General features: G+C 41.8%; 1 protein-coding gene across 2 annotated transcripts in view; it reads right to left on the bottom strand.

The window, feature by feature from the left end:
- Window positions 1-15,131, bottom strand: part of CSE1L (chromosome segregation 1 like) — a 38,196-nt gene extending 23,065 nt beyond the window's left edge. The window contains exons 1-11 of one of the 2 annotated variants that reach the window (XM_066623951.1): window positions 15,028-15,131; window positions 9,795-9,890; window positions 8,834-8,976; window positions 7,823-7,924; window positions 5,783-5,928; window positions 5,552-5,642; window positions 4,139-4,246; window positions 3,359-3,451; window positions 2,555-2,722; window positions 2,331-2,460; window positions 864-929 (exon numbers count right to left, since the gene is read on the bottom strand). In XM_066623951.1, coding sequence (XP_066480048.1) covers window positions 864-929; window positions 2,331-2,460; window positions 2,555-2,722; window positions 3,359-3,451; window positions 4,139-4,246; window positions 5,552-5,642; window positions 5,783-5,928; window positions 7,823-7,924; window positions 8,834-8,976; window positions 9,795-9,879 — 1,132 coding nt within the window. In that variant the 5' untranslated portion in view covers window positions 9,880-9,890; window positions 15,028-15,131. Of the gene's footprint in view, window positions 1-863; window positions 930-2,330; window positions 2,461-2,554; window positions 2,723-3,358; window positions 3,452-4,138; window positions 4,247-5,551; window positions 5,643-5,782; window positions 5,929-7,822; window positions 7,925-8,833; window positions 8,977-9,794; window positions 9,891-14,308; window positions 14,716-15,027 lie in introns of those variants that run through there. The other variant, XM_066623952.1, reaches the window with a different exon arrangement.
- Window positions 15,132-18,750: the final 3,619 nt, after the last annotated feature.

The following is an 18,750-nucleotide window of genomic DNA, read 5'->3' as shown; positions in this document are numbered from 1 at the left end:
GAAAAGTTTTCACCTGGCCTCTGCTGAAAGAAATAAAACAAAGCACCAAGCAAACCTTAGAGGAAGGAATTTAAGAATGCATGGAAATCCAAGTTACCAAGGATGGTTGCCTGGCAGGCACTGTTCTGTGCCCTGAAAGGATACAAAAAAATTCCTGGCCTGGTCCTACCTTCTTTCCACTCACTCAGAAGTAGGTCCCACTTTCAACTATGTTAATAGGATTGAAGAGCTTGAATAAGTTACTAGACCACAAACTCAACTGCGTCAGCTTCTATGGCAACCATAGGGAAAGTTATATTTTAAAGAGGGAATTTTATGCTGTGGAAAGCAAGTGGAGTAACGGAGAGTCTGCTTATAGAAAAGCATCAAGCCTACTATGGTATGACAAAAATGAATGCAGAATGGGACAACCTTGAGGAGCAATTGCTCAGTTTCCCAGTAGAGACAGGCTGTAGAGAGTTAAAGTGTAGCAGTGTCAGCGGGTCAAATTTCAAGGTGGTTGTTATATTTTCAGATTTTTCTTGAGAACATGAGAGCATTAATCGCTATTTAAAAGGAAGCTACAAACAGGCAATTCCGAGACCAGACAAAATTGTTTTAAGAGCTAAACCATGAAATCTTGGAACAAATACAAATCTTGGAACAAATAAACCATGCTAAACCATGAAATCTTGGAACAAATACAAAAATGCATCCATTATATACCTGAAGCCTCCAAGACAATAGCACTTAAAGACTATACAACTGACTGTCTATTCTAAGGTGAGGCTTGCACATTCTGGTTATAAGCACAACAATCCCTCCAGCAAACAGTTTTAGTTCTTTTCTACAATTTTTACACCCAGTATAAAGTAAGTCATTACCAGATCCTTCCAAATCTCTTCTAATATATTCTTCAGAATTATCTTCAAAAGCTTCTTCATCAGCAGCTGCAGAAAAAGTGGTCCATACAAGCGTTTTACAATGGTACAAACCAAGTTACACTGACTACATTTGTTTTAACATTATAGAATCATGGAAATACTCTGTTACAATAGCACTACACTGGATGTTATGTTATGATTTTCACTGATGATTTTATGTAAGCTGTCTTGGAGAAGAAATACATTAATTTTATAAAGCTGTAGGTTCAAGAAAGTTCTGTGATAGGCATTTCATGGGGGTTCAGGACCCACCAATACTTTCAATTGAAAGTGCTTTAAAAAGCTCTCTTGTGTAGTATATTGGTTCAGGCCAGGAGAAATTTCAAACCATGGAACTAATTTCATGAGCCCGTGTAGGATTTAGATATTTTTCTTTTAACAGCAGCCCACCTGCAAGCTGTACTGCATGAAGGGTCAGCTGTAAAATCACACATACACAGAGAGTCCTACATATGCAAGCTATTGCAAACAGAAGCCTACCAGTAAGTATAAAAAAGACCCTGTTTTTCCAAAGGAAACCCACAGCAGCATACAAAACCTAACAAAATTATAACGTACATCGATCAATAAGCACAAATGAACTGCATCTATAAATGCAACAGGATATCACTAAAAGATCAACAAATATCAAAACTTTTCTTAACAAGTCATGGTTTAACCTAGTACCAATGGCACAGGTAACAGGATGCAAATGGTCTGCTGTTATGAAAATGAACCTTCAGAAAAGCCTCAGGCTGACACACTTACTCATCCCCTTGCACAATTATTTTTTGCCCTCTTTCCTTCTGTGAAGCAAACCATACTTTGTCATTTTATCCAAACTGGCCAATTCTGGTTTGTCTCAAATGAGGAAAGGTGGCAGAGAAACCACAGTCTGCAAATGGAAGAAGAGGGAATGCAGGAACCAAAAACTCCTCAAATGCTTGCTCTACTAATGCATGTTGCCTTTAAAATGAAAACAAAGCATGCTGCTTTGGTGCTACATCCGGACAACTACTAATTGCAAGACAGGGAAAACTGCAAGTGCTACCAAAAGCTGTGGGAATCATTCATGGAAAAAAAATCATATTCAGTTTGACTAGCAGACACATGAATGCTAGAGGGATAGAGGCACTCAGATTCTTCAGATTATGAAAGTTATCTCATCACTTGCTATTAACATACACAAATCTTAAAGGCAAAGCAGTTCGGGAGAGCACAGAAAGGACTCATTTCTCAAATTCATGCTGTAAATCTATTCAACAAATTCACTAGCAAAACACAACCACCCAGAACATCCCTGAAAACATGGATATGATGAACAACCAATCCTGCAGTCGTTATTGCTCATTACTCAATCTTTCCACCTCAGAAAGCCATAAGCCACAAGGTTCTTTGTAAAAAACAACAACAACAAAAGAAAGTTACCTCTAAATTCCATGTTGGGAACAATAACTTTTTCACAAATACTGGTCAGTGTGTTCTGGTCTTCAAAGAGGTGCTTATAATGGGGTCTTTCACAAACAGAAGCCAGGAACTGGATGGCATTACTTACCAACTGTAAAGAGGGGGAGGAAACGAACATAATTCAGACAAGTACTGAACGGTTAATTTACGAGGTAGATGGAAAAGAACCCAACAGTTTTGCTCACCAAGTCATATTTAACTTCTTGACCTGTTGTTACTAACAAATTCCAGATGGCTGTAACAAAACGGGGCAGGTAAGGTTGAAATTCTTCATCATATTTTTGGGCATACAGAGCTGCATTATCACAAATCTGGGATTTCAGAAGCTCCAGCAGACCAGCTTCCTCTTCATCCTGTTAACAAAAGAGCCCACCAATTTATTTTTCTTAGAGGACTAATTACATAGAAGTCTACACTCTGAAATGTCACCTGAAGGCACAACATGAAAGAATGAAGATCTAGTTCACTTCAGGGATTTTTCTTTCAATTTTGCCACAGCCAGCTCACTACCAGATCATTTTTAAAATGTTAATGAGTTCAAACAGAAGCTTGTATTCCACTGCTAGAAAGCTGTGATGGTCATAGTGTAAATAAAAAAGATGCACATAGTCTTGATATATCCAAATCTTAACATTACATAGAGGAAAAATCTTACGTTCATGAAATAAGATCTATTTTGGCTGTATAGAATTAACAAACATGCTATACAAAATTAAGGCTGAAGCCACCATCTTCCTCACATTTAGCTAAATGATGCATCAAGAGAGACTGAAGTAAGATCAAATTATTCTTCTCACTCAAACATGGTTCAGTATAGAGTGTGCCAGTGATCTAGTTTGCCTTTTCTAAACCAATTTTTTTACTGCCCAGTTGTCACATATCTGTAGAAGAATGGAACTTAACAGAAACAATTTCCAGATAATGCTGACACTTGAATTATCCTTCCCACTACACATAAACTTTATGAAAGGTTTTATGCAAATACTTACATCTGTCTGTAACAGTTTGTTATCCAAAGTTAAAAGATTATGGAAATTCATCATCCAGGTTTCCATGTTATCTTCAAAAAATTCAGGAAGATCCTATTAAAAATTAAGGTGTAGATCCATATATTAAATTACACAATATCTGTGAATTTATAAAGCATACTTTTCATATCTTGACTGGCAATTGGCTTAAAAAGAAATACAAGAACAGTCACTTTTTAAAAACCCCATAATTTATGAAAAAACTCCTTGATTGCCAAACATTGAATCAATTTCTGTGTATGCTTTGACTGGTTCAGAATGTAGTCAATCAACCTTCTCTCACCAGTTCAGTATGAACTGCGTCACTTCTAGCTTGATTTAATAATTGATAGTGTTGCATGCTAATGAAATAGTGCCCATTATGGCTTGCTCTCCTCTATTAGGGATCTTTGTATACCACCATAGATCCATGAAACCCTGCTTCTCAACTCACCAGTGTACCAACCAGCTCATGAAAAGAAAATGGACATAATACTTAATTATGCAATTATTTCTTGCACTTTTAAACAAAATTAATCTCAGGACATGTATGCAATGTTGATCTTCAGCCAAATTCTTGTGATTTCACATACCATTTCCAAAACCCATCAAGATTTTTAGCTATCAACATCAAGATCCATGATCACTCAGCCAGCCACAGTTGAAACTGCTACTTGAATTCTATGCCCCACTTGGACATGCTGGAAGGTGGCTCACAAAGTTAGAACTATCACCTAGAGAAGAGACATAAAGATAACTTACCTGAAAATTTAAACTGTAGAACAGTTTAGCAATCAGAATTAGAGAGGAGAAGAGAACTTTCAGAGCACTGGCATCATTTGCATGAGTACTGCAAAGTTCAATTGTGGCCTAGAAAAGGAGAATTTAATACCAATCACTAACAAAAATCAACAAAGAACAAAGAACTTGCAATGCTTCATTTTCATGGAAAACAGGCTGATGGTACTACTGAATGCTAATCTCGGCCTATTTCGAGTAAACATATGTATTTAAACCATTTTCTAGTCCACTTTCTATTAAAAATATGCAGAAATATAAAAGATAACATTCAAGTCAAAGGATCAACAGAGAAAGCTAGCAGGACAAAAGTTGGGTCTGATGAAAACTTCAGAAAAGCTTTCAAAACTATTTAAGTAAAGGTAAATTGATCCTACATTAGTACAGCAGGCCTTCCTTCCCTACGGGCTTGGCACCTGTAGATTCCACCATCCACCATCCAATGTCTCCCCATGCCTCAGAAGGCTTCCTGGATGTGACTGGAAGCAACTTCTGGCTCATATCCTCGACTTCTGGTCACATCCCAAAGGTGTTCTGAGGCATGGGACACGTGGTCCACTTACGGACCTCCCTGCATCTCAGAACACCTCCTGAACATGACTGGACATTACGGACATGAACGGGAAGTTGCTTCCAGTTATATCCTGGAGGCTTTCTGAGGAGGCAGGAAGAATCACCGAGTGAGCTAAAGGCCTGGCACAACCCCTGGAGGTCATGGTGCGACCTCTAGGTAAGTGCTGCAATCCTGCCCCCACTGAGACTCTAGTCCCAGTTCATGGAATTTGTTGTCCACAATCATTTCCAGATTGAAACTCCATGGATAACAAGGGCCAACTATATACAGTTTCTATTATGCTTAACCAAGCATAGGAAGTTAAAATAATCTTTAAAGAAAATACCCTATAATAATAATAATAATAATAATAATAATAATAATAATTATTATTATTATTATTATTATATAATAAATATAATTATTATTATTATTATTATTATTATTATTAACAACAGTATTTATATACCGCTTTTCAACTAAAAGTCCACAAAGCGGTTTACAAAGAAAAAAATTTAAAAATGTGTTAAAATAAAACACAACACAGTCTGATGAGACTTGGTCTTATCCTTAACCTTAGCAATGCAACTTGCATAAATTAGTAACCCAATCTGTACTATTTTACTAGAAAATAAATCCAAAATATAATTTTTAAAATTGGAAAGATATTTATTTACTATTAGAATACTACAGAACTAGGGACCTCACAGGAGCCAGTGTCAAGCATTTGTGAAGGTAAAAAAAGATGACAAAGGTACATGAGAGATATTAAGAATTCAGTTTCCATTTAAGCAATTCCAGATTTATCACACACAGTGTTATACCTTAAAAAGATTTGTCAAGGGTAATGCAAAGGCATCAAGGACAAGTTTGATCTCCGTCCACAGTTCATTTGATTTAAACTCATGACGATACCTGGCAAACAGAGGAAAATAATCACATTCAACCTATACATGATTATTTATAAACAGACCAAAACCAACAATCACAACTGACATGAGCCATTACTGTCAAAACAGAGATTTTGGTTCAAATCCAAACCTCTTGCACCATACCTTTTGAATAAAGAGTGTGCTGTGTGAAGGACTCCATTAATAATATGGAAATCTCCACTCTGAAATCGATTCACCATTTCTGTGAGAAGGTCTGGCCATTTCTGAGGGAAATCTTCTCTACCAATTATACTAATGGCATCACTTAGCTACAATAGTAAAAAAGTATACACATTATGTAGCTACTTGCAAGGTAACAAACAACGGCATCTAGTTAACTAAACACACCATAGGGCTTCATCTAAGAAAGAAAACAAGACATGGAGTTAAAACAACAACTGGTACTGAAAGTGAAAGATGGGCATATCTACCTCCCTATTCACAACATCTAGCAGAACAGACCCAAAATGTTATTGACTGCTGCTGCAGGCAAAATGAATGCAACAAGTACCATGTGCTGTCATGACATACGTTAGCTCTGCTAGACTTATGGCTGAATCCAAAGCCTGTGCACAATGGAGGTCAACGAGACAAGTATCAGTGGAATGCAGTCATGACTAACGGCACAATCGTATCCGGCTGGAGCTGGCCCATGCTGTCGTTTACACGCTGTGGATCAGTTCCAGGAGGAGGGAGGGGATGGTGGCAGAGGCCTCAGCTGTATCCTTTCCTGTTTCCTGGGCCTGAGTTCCCAACACAGGGCTGCTCAGATACATGCCAGGTATTCTGCTGGCACAAGACTGAGTAGCCCCAATGTGGATGCTGGGGCCTACCCAGGACAAGGGAATGAATGTTCCCTTACTCTGAGATGCCTGCTGGAGGCCTCTCATTCCACGAAGGATGGAGCAGAGGCTGTTTTGGCACCGCTGCATCCCTCTGCAGGGCAGGAGATGGAATTGGGCTGACTCTCTCTTTAGATCCAATGCATTATGAAGGACGAGGAACAAAAACACTAGAATCATGTCTAGTTTGGCCTTCGGATGATGGTACTTGCACCGTACATCTCAGCTTTTATCTAAATCCAGGATACCAATCTATGGCAAGACATTGCTCACAGGAAGTGGGAAAAGGACACCCTGGAGTAAAATTTCATGTTGGACTACTGTAGTGGATCACACTGCCTCCGGATTTCCTGGCTTTTTAAAGACCATTCCAAACATCCTTCCAAGTTTTTCTCTCTGAAGTGCACTCACACAAGGATTTGCCCTTCTCAGTGGACTCGTGGACAGCACATTAAGGGCTTACTCTGAAATCTCCACCACATCAGAGGAGGAATAAACTTGATACATCTGGAGCATCAACACTGTTTCTGACTTATCTTCAATGAAAAACATTTAACTGCAGTCAGTCATATAAATGCCAATCACTTCATAGACACCCTGTGAAGAATATGAGCTAGCTTAAACTCTGGATCCTCAGTGATAGAGGATGTCTTGTTTGCAGAAGGTGTCGGACTCAATCCCTGGCAACTCCAGGTAGGGCACTGTCTGAAACCCTGGAGAGCCACTGCTAGTCAGTGTAGACCAACTACTCCCAATGGGAGCCATATGGCCCCATGGGAAACCCTGGGACATATGATGGGGTCACAGACTGAAAACTGAGAGAAGGGGAGCCTTATGTTTATCTGGTAATGCTGTACTTTGTTTGACTAGGACACCCTGGAACCTAAGAAGAACTTCTAAAGCTGTAGCCAAAAAAGGGTTAAGAATGGCTGGTGTAGCCAATACTGAGCTAGATGGCCCAAAGGCCTGACTCGGGCAACCTCCTGTGTTCCTAGGCTTCCTTCCCCATTCTCATCCATCCAGGCCATGATTTTAACCAGATGAGCTGAGCCACTAAGTTACAGATCTCAGGATAATAGAATAATTTCTATCAGTTACTAAAAGTATTTTTTTTTCTTTATTTAAAAGACATATATAATATTCAAATCTGATTTTAAAAACGTTTTCCTTACAGTTCTTAAAATGCTTGATGCAGCAAGCTTTAATATAGCTACTGCTTCTTGGGTCAAAATGCATATTTTATACCAAAACACTGGCTTCCCTGACACAAAAGCAAATTCCATGTTGAAACAAAGTTCTGTTTTGCTTCAGGTCACATTACCTGTTTCTGAATTTGCTCTGGACTGCTGAGCATCAGGTGTACAATGTTGGATTTAATGGCAATCCTGTCAGTATCGCATATTTTATTTGGTTCATCTTCAATCTGCAAACAAAATGTTAGTGAAGGGAGTACTACAACATCCAAATGAAGACAAATATCATTACACCGCGCACTCTAGATTTTCTCTAGAGCTAAATATTCTCAAGCACAAGAAAACTCTGTATAGAAAGTGACAGATACTTTTAAAGATATTTTCTTGTGCTAAAATGGAAATGGTTACTTATATCATGAGATGCAGGCCAGCAATGTGGGTTCTCTGGAAAATTATACATTAGAAAACTTTTTTAGAAGTTTGACCTTAATCAACCGGGATCAGAACTCAAGTTTATTTGACTTAAAACACAATAATACAATAGTAAAAGTTGGACGTCAGTATCTGTGGGGGAACCATTCCAGGACCTCCTCCCGCAAAGATATAGAGATCCATAGGGGGGGCACAGAAGACCTCCAGACACGACCAGAAGTGCCTTCTTGTTGCGTCCAGAGGTGTTAAGTGATGTCCAGTTTCACGGCAAACCGAAATGGAACTCAGAGACCTGAGGTGCAAGGAAGACACACTCCCTGCACGTCAGAACACCTCCGGATGCAACCGGAAGACACTTCTAGTTGCATCTGGATGTCCTCTGTGGTCCCTCCATATGTGGTTTTGGAACCCATGCTGGGTCAAATCCCTGGGTTCTGAACCTATGGATAACAAGGACCCACTGTATGCACTTCCCTTGCATTGCTTACATTTTAAGAAAAAATGGAGCACATTGAAAACTTTTAACATTATTTTACCCAAAAAGTAACACATCAGATAAGCAAATATTTTCTAGGTAAAAACCATTCTCTCACCTTTTGTCCATCAAATCAATGCAAGCTTCAATTACTTCTATCCATAACCACTTATTTTTTTAAGCACTACAACAAAATACTAATGAGTGCAATTCTAGTCACCCAAATACTTACAATTCTCCAGTTTCTTTTAATGTAGTTCTTGAATGTGACAGATGCACAGACTTTGATGACATTATCTTGTGACTTCTCTAGCAGTGTTAAGAGCAGCAGTGGATAATTCTGGCTTCCTTCAACTGATTCAAGAAATTTTTCCGCTGCAAAAGAATACCCTGAACTTAGCAAAAAGTTTAGTGATTCCATAATCTAAATCCTATCACTGACTTCAAAAGTAAGCAACTGATTGTTAGTATTACCATTGTTTAATAAAAAGAAGAAATGGTAATGAATATTGCTGTATTGACAGAGGTCAATCTATTTATTGATTGATAAAGCTTAGGTCTCACCAGTATTAAATGACTGACAAACAACAACTGCAGATCAGGTACTAATTCTTGAATTCTGCTTCCCCCAATTTCTGAAAAGGTAGCACAATCAGGACAATCTTACTTGCTTTGAACAGTGAAGAGGTAAAGAAGTGCAAACTATCAGCCATTTTAAAAGCAGTTTAAGATTTCTATGGGAAGAATGTCTAAAAGGAAACTGCAAAAACTTGTGGGCTTAAGTGTTTAACATTGATTTCACCACGACTGTGTGTTCTCTTCCCCCATAAACACCAAAGCATTAACTTAAGGGTAACAAGGAAAAGAACAGCCCCACATTGAACACTTAAGTTTCCCTTACTGAAGTGCTCTTTTTCATTTTGTAAATACATTTTTTTCACTTTGTAAAACCATGATGTAAAACTCAACCATTTCAGATAAAAATTATATCTAGGAAAGTTTCATACAGCGTTGTCTCTTCCTTATAGAATGTTATCACATTTTGGTAAATTTTGTTCCTGGCCAATACCATGAAGTAAGTAAAATCTAGTGAACACTTGAGCACAGAATGGCTACAGAAACAAGAATGTTTCTGGGTATACTTCATCAGTACAGACACAATTTTTCACTGTTGTACATTTTAAACTATTTACCAGGACGCCTTATGGCAGGATCAGGATCCAGTGTCTTCCTTAAGTATTCTGTCAAAGTTTGTAGATTGGCATCACTCAGCTCCATGGCTGCGGAACCTAAAAAATTAATCAGATTTTGTTTAGTAGACTTTTAACTGCTGTACTAGTAGAGAGTCACATTTTTATATATTCACAGAGAAGACACATGCTGTGTAATGAATTTATATTTTATAGGAACACTAGCTTAAGAACACTATGCTCACCCATAACCTTTAATGAAAAAGAACGTATTAGGCATCCACTTACTAAGAAAAACATAAGCCAGAACTATGAACTAAAAATAGAATGAAAGCAGAGATCACTTCCCATTTGGACTGTGACTATTATCTTTTGCACCCCATGTGGTCTGAGTTCTCAATGCAATTAAACATCTGAAGCATGCTGCTCAAATACTGTCACCAGGTACACTTTGTTTTGCTCCACTGATCTGTACAGGATATGAGCTGTCAATTGATAACTCTAGCAGTCACAGCTGAAGGCCAATCTGAGAAACACTGACCTCAAGAATTTTAGCAATTCTGCTAAGAATTGTTCATTATTGTGAAAGTCTTCAAGGCAGATGTTTCCAACACTGCAGGCCAGAAAAAAGTATTTCAAAACCCCTTTACCCACCAACATTCCACTGTTGGAATGTTTATATTTATATTTATATTATATTTATATTTCCAGGTGCTCAAAGGGGAATTTTCAGACCTACGCAGCACATCATTTAGAAAATATGGTGCTAAATGTACCTACTCATTTACAGACACACAAATAACCCACTAACTGCTGGAAAAGGTATTTAAACTCCCTTACAGGTACATCACATCCCTTAAGGTTTGTAGGATTTCTCCAGTCCTGCCACTGCATACCCTATACTGCATACAGAACCAAATGCAAGCCCCTCACTGTTGCTGTTCTCTCAATGGTATACTGTAGATTCTTTTCTGACTCATTTAATCCAGTATCCACTTAATAGATCTGGATTACCAGTTTGCTTTCAAACACTGAAAGGCATAAAAACAATCCACACACTAACAATGGGAGATATAGAGTTAGCTCTTTTCCACAAACAGGCATACAGTGCAAGCCACATGGCGAAAAACTGCATTTAAAACTGTCATGAAAATAAAGGCCAAACAGCAGAAGAGACCACCACTGTTAAAAAAAAAACTAAAGAAAAACTGGAAAAGATACTCATTGATTTTGTACAGCCAAGCAGATGAGGAAGACAGACATAATCTTGCATAGAATGGGGTGTGCCCCCCTCCCGATATTATCTATGAAAGCCAGGGGACAAAAAAAAAATCTAAAGAGCAACAGGCAGAGTTTCTATATGATTTCCATGACAGCACATTTCTCTTCTTCCTGAGAAGCCACACTGCACAAAAACTGGAAGTGGCTTCCATGGAGGCCCATAGAGGAGGCTTCGAGATCCCCCAGACTTGCAAAGGCCAGCCCTGCCCTCCAGGTAAGTTGAAAAGCCCTTTGCTCCCAGCTGCACAATAATCGCATAGGTGCTGTCAGGGCACTCATTTTGGGGCCACTCCCCTTAAGTGGTCATGGCCGCCTTCTGGTTCCCCTGGTGGGTCACAACCCACCAGTTTGGGAACCACTGACATCGTGTCTGTACTGGACACTGGTCTATACAAGCTCCACTTGCTGCAGGTGCTTGAATCAGTTTGGTTTAATTTCTACCACCACCGGAGGATGACAACAGGTCACTTATTGCAAAGATCACTGCATGGGCTCTCAACCCTTGCTCATAATGACTGATGAAGACTACAGTGAACTTGGTGGCTAACATTCTGAATGTTTTTTCTTGGAAGTTAAGGTCATATTGACTTTAAAGGAGACAGTCTTTCTTGACGTGTAAGGAAAATCTAGCTAGTTTTAAGACTGTTATAATTTTTCCCTTTCAGGGAGTTGATAAGCAGTGTCCCCCAAAATCTGATATGCAGTGTTCTTCAAGATCTGGTATTACCAACAATGCTTTTTAAGATCTACAGGCAGTCAGGAAGTTGGATGAAACTTCCAAACTGATTACTGTGCTAAACACCACATGGCTGTCAACCAGAAGCTTCAATTGATACAAAATACTTCCATGACCCCCCTACTGACTACTGAAAAATGTGAACCTATTCAATATTTTATACCTCTGTGCTTTCAAACTCAGTTCAAGGCCTTGGTTTCAGACTTTCATATTCCTTTATGGCATGAAGTACAGCCTTCTGTATCTTGAAACAGGGCTTTTACAGCCATGGCTCCAAAGTTATGAAATGAACTCCCTGCCTCCTGAAGAAGCTCAGGGTCTTTGGTTATTTTCAGGAAGGGTTACAAAACCTTAATTTCAGCCAACTTATGATATTACGATCATGATCTTATGGTAAACACATGCTACTAGTCACGATTGTTTTATGCCACCTGTAAGATCAGAAGCAGGACATTTCTAAAGCTGCTGCGGATCAGCAGTAGGAAAGGGTTAGATGCCCTATTTGAAGGCTTTCCAGCAGCATCTGGCTGGCCACTGTAAGAACAAGATGGTGGTCCTTGGTGGTCCAAGATGGCTCTCTTATAAATTCATACAGTGCAAACTAGTGGCGATTTGAGCTTTCACCTGTCTTTTATCTGCATTTTTACTTGTTTTCACCTATTTGAGTTTATGAACTGAACTTTTATCTTTGGAAGCACCTGCTTTCAGTTTATTGGAAAACAGTTTATGAACATTTTATTTTTTTTTCTAAATTGTTAAAACAATATACCAAGAGACCTAAGCAATTATAACCTAACTTTTTTTCTGCTTATTGATCACATGCAACATCATACTGATCTTGCTCTGCTTGGCAAACATGCTAATCAGCAACTGCTTACTGCTTCTCTTATGTGTTATAGATCTGTCTGTACTCTTGATAAACAACTCTCACATTCACTACTTTATTTTTACAAGAGTTCACAATTCTAAGCAGTGCTTTCTGTTTGATCGTCCACTTTCCAACTACTATCACACCTTTGCAAATAAACAATTGTTGACAAAAGACTGAGAAACTATCATTAATTGTTCTGTTGCACCATTGCTGTATAAAGCACTTTATATACCATTGCTGTGTATAGCAAAATGCAAACTAAGTACAAAGTACTAGCAAACAAAGAGTGAGAGGAACCCGCTCCAAGGAGCAAACAAGCTATAGTTCAACAGCAGGAGAATAAAAGGAAAACAGGAAAACTCAATAAGGAATTAAAGTAAGCGATTACCAGTAGATAAGCTTTGTTTCAGATGCAGTTTAGTTGAAATGAGCTACCTGGATGTATTTTATCTGATAACAAAATAAAGGAGATGAATAGGAAAAATATATTCAGTGCTGATAGGAACCTAATGGGAATATCTGATCTATCTGTAAACAGCAATGTCAAAGTATGCGTACAAGATTGCACTGTAGTGAACAGCACTTACTTATAAATAATTATTTTTAAATTTCAGATGCAGAGACCAAACTTAATTCAAATTTCACCTCTATCAAGATTTCATTAAATGACCTTAGCCAAATTCCTATCTTCACAGGCGCCATATGCAGTAGAGAATAATACTGATGCAATGATTTCTGGAGGTAATGGTTATGAAAGGCTGTGACTACCTTATAGACCACAGGTGGCCAAATTGTGGCTTGCAAGTCACATATTGATCTTTGACATATAATGTGAGGCTCTTGGAAAGATGTTGGCTGAGCTCCTTTTTTGTGTCACAATATAAAACATAAATAAGAAATTTCCAAGCTTTATAGTTACTTACCACATATAAACTGAGAGTCCACTGGGTGAAAACACAAGTTTAACATAAATGGTGGATAAACTTATTTAAGAATTTCAATGCTCCTTAAATATTGTGGCTATCAAACATCTGAAGTTTATCGTATGCAGCTCTTAAGTTAAGCAGGTTTAGCCACCCCTGTTATAGACAGACTAATCCTATCCAATTTTCCAGTGCAGGTGCAGCCATGCCAACAGGGCATGTGCTGCATCCTGTGGTGGGGCAGTCACAGAGGCCTCCTCAGAGTATGAACACATTTGTTCCTTTACCTCAGGGAGACATTGTGGCTGCACAGGTGCTGGAATGTTGGATAGGACTGGGCCCTACATCAGTGGTTCCCAAGCTTTTTAGCATTGGGACCTGCTTTTTAAAACGATGCTCTATGAGGACCCACCTCGCTTTGGTGGTCTAAGAAAAGTTGGAGACAAAGAAAAGTTTCACTTTACAAGCCGCTCAAGCCTGTTGGGTCTCCGAAGCCGGAGTCCTTCGGAAAGCACTGCCACTGTGTGAGGCGCCCAAGCATCCACAACACATGCACGGAGTGCCTCACACAGTGGCAGCAACGCTTCTCAAAGGACATCTGTGGGGAGGCACTGCCTCACCTGCCCGGTGTGGCTTGAGAGTGCTTGAGCACCTCCCATAGCTGTGGTGCTTTTTGAAGGACTTCAGTGGGGAGCTACTACCTTACCTGACCACGCATAGGTTGTAGGTGCCTCACACGGCGGTGGTGCTTCAAAGGACTCCTGTGGGGAGGCACCGCCTCACCTGCCTGTGCATGGGTTGTGGGTGCTTGAGCACCTCGCATAGCAGCAGCACTTTCTGAAGGACTCCGGTGGGGAGGCAATGCCTTCCCTTCCTCCCCACCCACTGCCCGCCCCGGGTGCCTCACCCAAGTGCAGCCAACTCTTTCCCCAGCTCAGATCAGGGGAGCCGAAGCCTTCCAGGCAGGCTTGAGACTCTCAGGCACTTCCCTGATGCTCCCCTGAGAGGGGAGAGGGAGCTGCCCCAAGAGAGCCTCCCCCTCCCCGCAAGCCAAGCGGGGAGAGGAAGGGAAGACGGAAGGCTGGGGATGGACGGAAAATGGAGAGGGAAAGGGGGACAAGCAAGGTGTGCGGCTCACACAACCTCACTCCTGACCGTCAGAGCGACAGCGGTGAAGGCCAATCGAGGGGGTGCTTTCATCCCACGATAGACTCAACAGCCAATCTAGAGGCAGGTAAGCAGAAGGGGGCGGGCTCAACGGGCGGCAGCAAACTCGGCTGCGCCTCACTGCTGCGCCGCGGGCCCTCAGCCCGACCACTACCCAAGGCAGAAGAACACGCGAAGCTGGACTGACCCTCGCTGCTCCCCATCCGCCCGCCTCAGCCCCCACGCGAGAGACGGGCGGACGGCGGCTCGCGCCCTCACCTGACGGGTGCTCCCTACAGCGCTAAGTACTGACGGCGGCCGAGGGAGGCTCCAGCTCCGCTTCACATTCAAACCTCAGTGAGAGGGCGCGGCAGCGACGTAGTGAGGGCATCACGCACGACGCCGCGCGACGCTTTCCGGGGAGGAACCAATCAGTGGCCGCGCCTCCGGGGGCACCGACCAATCGCAGGCATGCGCCTTCTGCAGCCGGGCCTCGGCAGAGGTGCTTCCCAGAATGCACCGGGGCATGGTTCAGGCAGGCTGTCTTTTCTTCCCAGAATGCACTGGGACATGGTTCTGGCTGGCCTGTTCTCCCTCCCAGAGGCTCTTCCCACAGTGCACTGGGGCATTGTCAGACTGTCTTCTCTTCCCAGAATGCACCGGGGCATGGTCAGGCTGACCTGTACTCCCTCCCAGAGGCTTTTCCCACAATGCACCAGGGCATGGTCAGGCTAGCCTGTCCCAGCCAAATGGGGTATATGGAGGGAGTGAACTTCCTCTCCCTCCTTCCTTGAGCTGGGCCTGAGGGTCACCGGTAATAACATCCCCTTGAATGCAGTGGGGCTGATTGCCCTAGTAAGGATGTCAACAGCCAGTCCCTGTTTATTCAGTCATACAGCCTATCAGTTTCAATAGGCATGGGGCTGACTTCTGGCACATCACTTACTCCATCCATTTTCTACCACTGTGCTGTGGCACACTGGTGTGCCATGAATGGTCTGCAGCTGTAATGCAAGAGATTGGAGATGGGTGTGCATCAATTGTCAAAAAACTGATAGCGTGTCTTGACACTGTTAGTACCTTGTAAGTGTGCTGTGAGACAAAAAGGTTGAAAATCACGTGACTTACTCAGAAGTTAAGTGCTGCTTTGTCCAACAAAGCTTACTCCAAGTAAGCGTGCATAAGATCAGACACCTTAATCCAGTGCTTCCCAAACTGTGGGTCAGGACCCACCAGTGGGGTCATAAGCCAGTGTTTGGTGGGTACAAAGAAGCGTTTTTAAGCATTAAAAAAAAAACTTTGCAAGTACCCTTCCCCATTTGGCAGAAGAAAATTGTTAGCTGGAATGCTAATCTGTGGTGAGGTAATCTCCATATCCTCAAATGAAAATAACATTTTCCAGTTTTCTTTAATAATTGGAGTGCCATAAATCACATTTGAACCCAGTTTCAGCCTTTTTCTGGCCTGTAAAGGTTTGGTGGACAGTCCTTGAATGCCACTGGTAGAAAGAGGCTCTTCTCCTCTTGAGGCAGCTCCCTGTCTCCTGCTCCCAGGAAAAGGAGGCCAGGGGAGCATCAGTTTCCCTGAGGTGCAGAGTTTGCTGCAATTGGATAAGGCATCCAGGGATGGGCAGTGGGTGGGGAGGCAGGCACCCCTGCTGGAGTCCTTCAAAGTGCACTGCCATCATGCGAGGCGCTCAAGCACCCACAACCTATGCACAGGCAGGAGAGGCAGTTCCTCCCCACCAGAGTCTTTTGAAAAGTGCCTTCGCCATGTGAGGCACCCAAGTACCCCACAACCCACACACTCTGGTGAGTCCTTTGGAAAGCGTCACCGCTGTGGGAGGCACCCAACCACCCATAACCCACACACTCTGGGAAGGCAGAGCCTCCCCACTGGAATCCTTCAAAGAGTGCCACCACTGTGTGAGGCACCCAAGCACCCACAACCCACGTGCAAGCAGGTGAGGCAGTGCCTCCCCACTGGAGTCCTTCGAAGTGTGAGTTGTGGGTGCTTAGGCACCTCACACAGCAGCAGCACTCTTTGAAGGACTCTGGTGGGGAGGCACTGCCTTGCCTTCCTCTGCACTCACCACGTATCCCCGGATATCAACTCTGTACATGCTCAGAGATCACCCTGTAACAAATTCATACTACAGAATTTATACTAGAGGGACAGTATTGGGCCTTTGTTCTATCTGTATTTTGAAATTTGTATAAATAAATAATACCATGTGGCATTTATGTAGTCTAGTGGTTTCCAGCCTGTGGGTTGGGACCTGATTTTTGTGGGTCACTAACCTGATGATAGCTGATAAGAATTTTTGAGTATTTTTGTGGGCTGCATCAGTGGCAGATGAAAGGGGAGCAAGAGGGTGATAGACATGGGGAACTCTTTTCCTCAAGTCTGTTGCTACCTCCCTTGAACCTGCTGCAGATGCAAACCACACTGGTCTAATTTCCACCCCCTAAAAACAAGCAGGAAGTGGATTGTCTTCTTATTGTGCTTCTCATGTGGTTTCCCCAAACTTGAAAATGCAGGACTTCTGGTTTTATAAATAAAACTAGAAGTCCCACACTTCTGGCTTTGAGAAAACCATACAAGAAGTATGGTAAGGGGCTGGGGGGGATAGGTGTGTGGCACAGAAGCAGCAGCGGTGGACTCAAGGCAGCATGCCAGCTTGCTCAGTGCCTGAATTCGAGGCTTTAAAAGGTAACAACCAGCACATTGCAATAATCAAACGGCAGGGTGATAGATGCTTCATCTGCTTTCTGAAGGAAGGGATGCAGCTGATGCATTAGCTAAAACTGGACATAAGCTTTAGCTAAATCTGTACTCCCAATTAAAGATACTAGAAGCCTGATCTAGTAGCACCCCCAGATGCACACCTGCTCTTTCAGAGTCTTGCCCCATTCAGAACCAGGTGGATCTCCATTCCTAGCTCAGCTTTCCTACTGATCGCAAGTACCTAATCTTGGCCAGGTTAAATTTCAGCCTGTTTATCCACATCCAGTCCACTACTCTTTCCAGATACCAATTCAGAACATCCATCAACTCTCTGAATTATGGTTAGATAAAGCTGGGTGTCATCCACATACTGATAACACAACAGCCCAAATCTTCCAACAACTTCTTTCCACATAGATGTCAAACAGCATTGGAGGTGACAGAACCCTGTAATTAAGGAACTACACATTAGTCTCAGATAAAGGTGGATCTAGGCTGCTACACATCAGGGCATGGAGAAGAACCTGCACAACAGACTCCCTCCCTCCTCCCCCTTAACCTGCAAATATAGTCTCAGAAAGATACCATGGTTGATAGTATCAGCTGCCACAAGAAGAACCAGCAAAACCAAATGATGCCAGAAAAGCGTTCCTGGTTATCAATTAGGATGACCAAGGTGGTTTCAGTTCCAAAACCAGTGAGGAAGTATGATTGGATGGGTCAAGATACTCTGTTTCACCCAAGACAGAGTGTGTGCTCTGGTGTGCTCCCTGGGGCATTTGGTGGGCCGCTGTGAGATACAGGAAGCTGGACTAGATGGGCCTATGGCCTGATCCAGTGGGGCTGTTCTTATGTTCTTATGTTCTTAAGACCCTCTGAAGGTGTCACCAGCATATGCTCAGTTACCCTGCTGCAAAAGAAAGATTGAAAGCTGTCTGATAATTGTCCAGGGTAGAAGGATCCAGGAAGGGTTTGTTGAGGAGCAGCCTCACTGCACCCTTCAAAATAGATGGTAGTATGCTCTTCCTGAGAAGTACCCATCTTCCTGCCCCTTCTCTGTCACGTTTCATCAGCCAGAAAGGGCAAGGGTTAAGTATGCCGATAGTTGATTGTGCAGCCCTGAGAACCTTGTCCAGTTACTCAGGCTAAACAAATTTTATCCTTACTGTAGAGCCTTATAGTATGACGCAGATAGCTTGGATGCAAATAGTTAACACTTTAAAAACACTTAATTTAACAAGGAAAGTTTGTTTTTAAACTTTATTTACCACCTGA

The sequence above is a fragment of the Tiliqua scincoides genome, chromosome 4, assembly GCF_035046505.1.
Source record: "Tiliqua scincoides isolate rTilSci1 chromosome 4, rTilSci1.hap2, whole genome shotgun sequence".
NCBI classification, from domain to species: domain Eukaryota; kingdom Metazoa; phylum Chordata; class Lepidosauria; order Squamata; family Scincidae; genus Tiliqua; species Tiliqua scincoides.
Note: the sequence above shows the minus strand (reverse complement) of the source record. Positions and strands in the feature narration are given on the sequence as shown.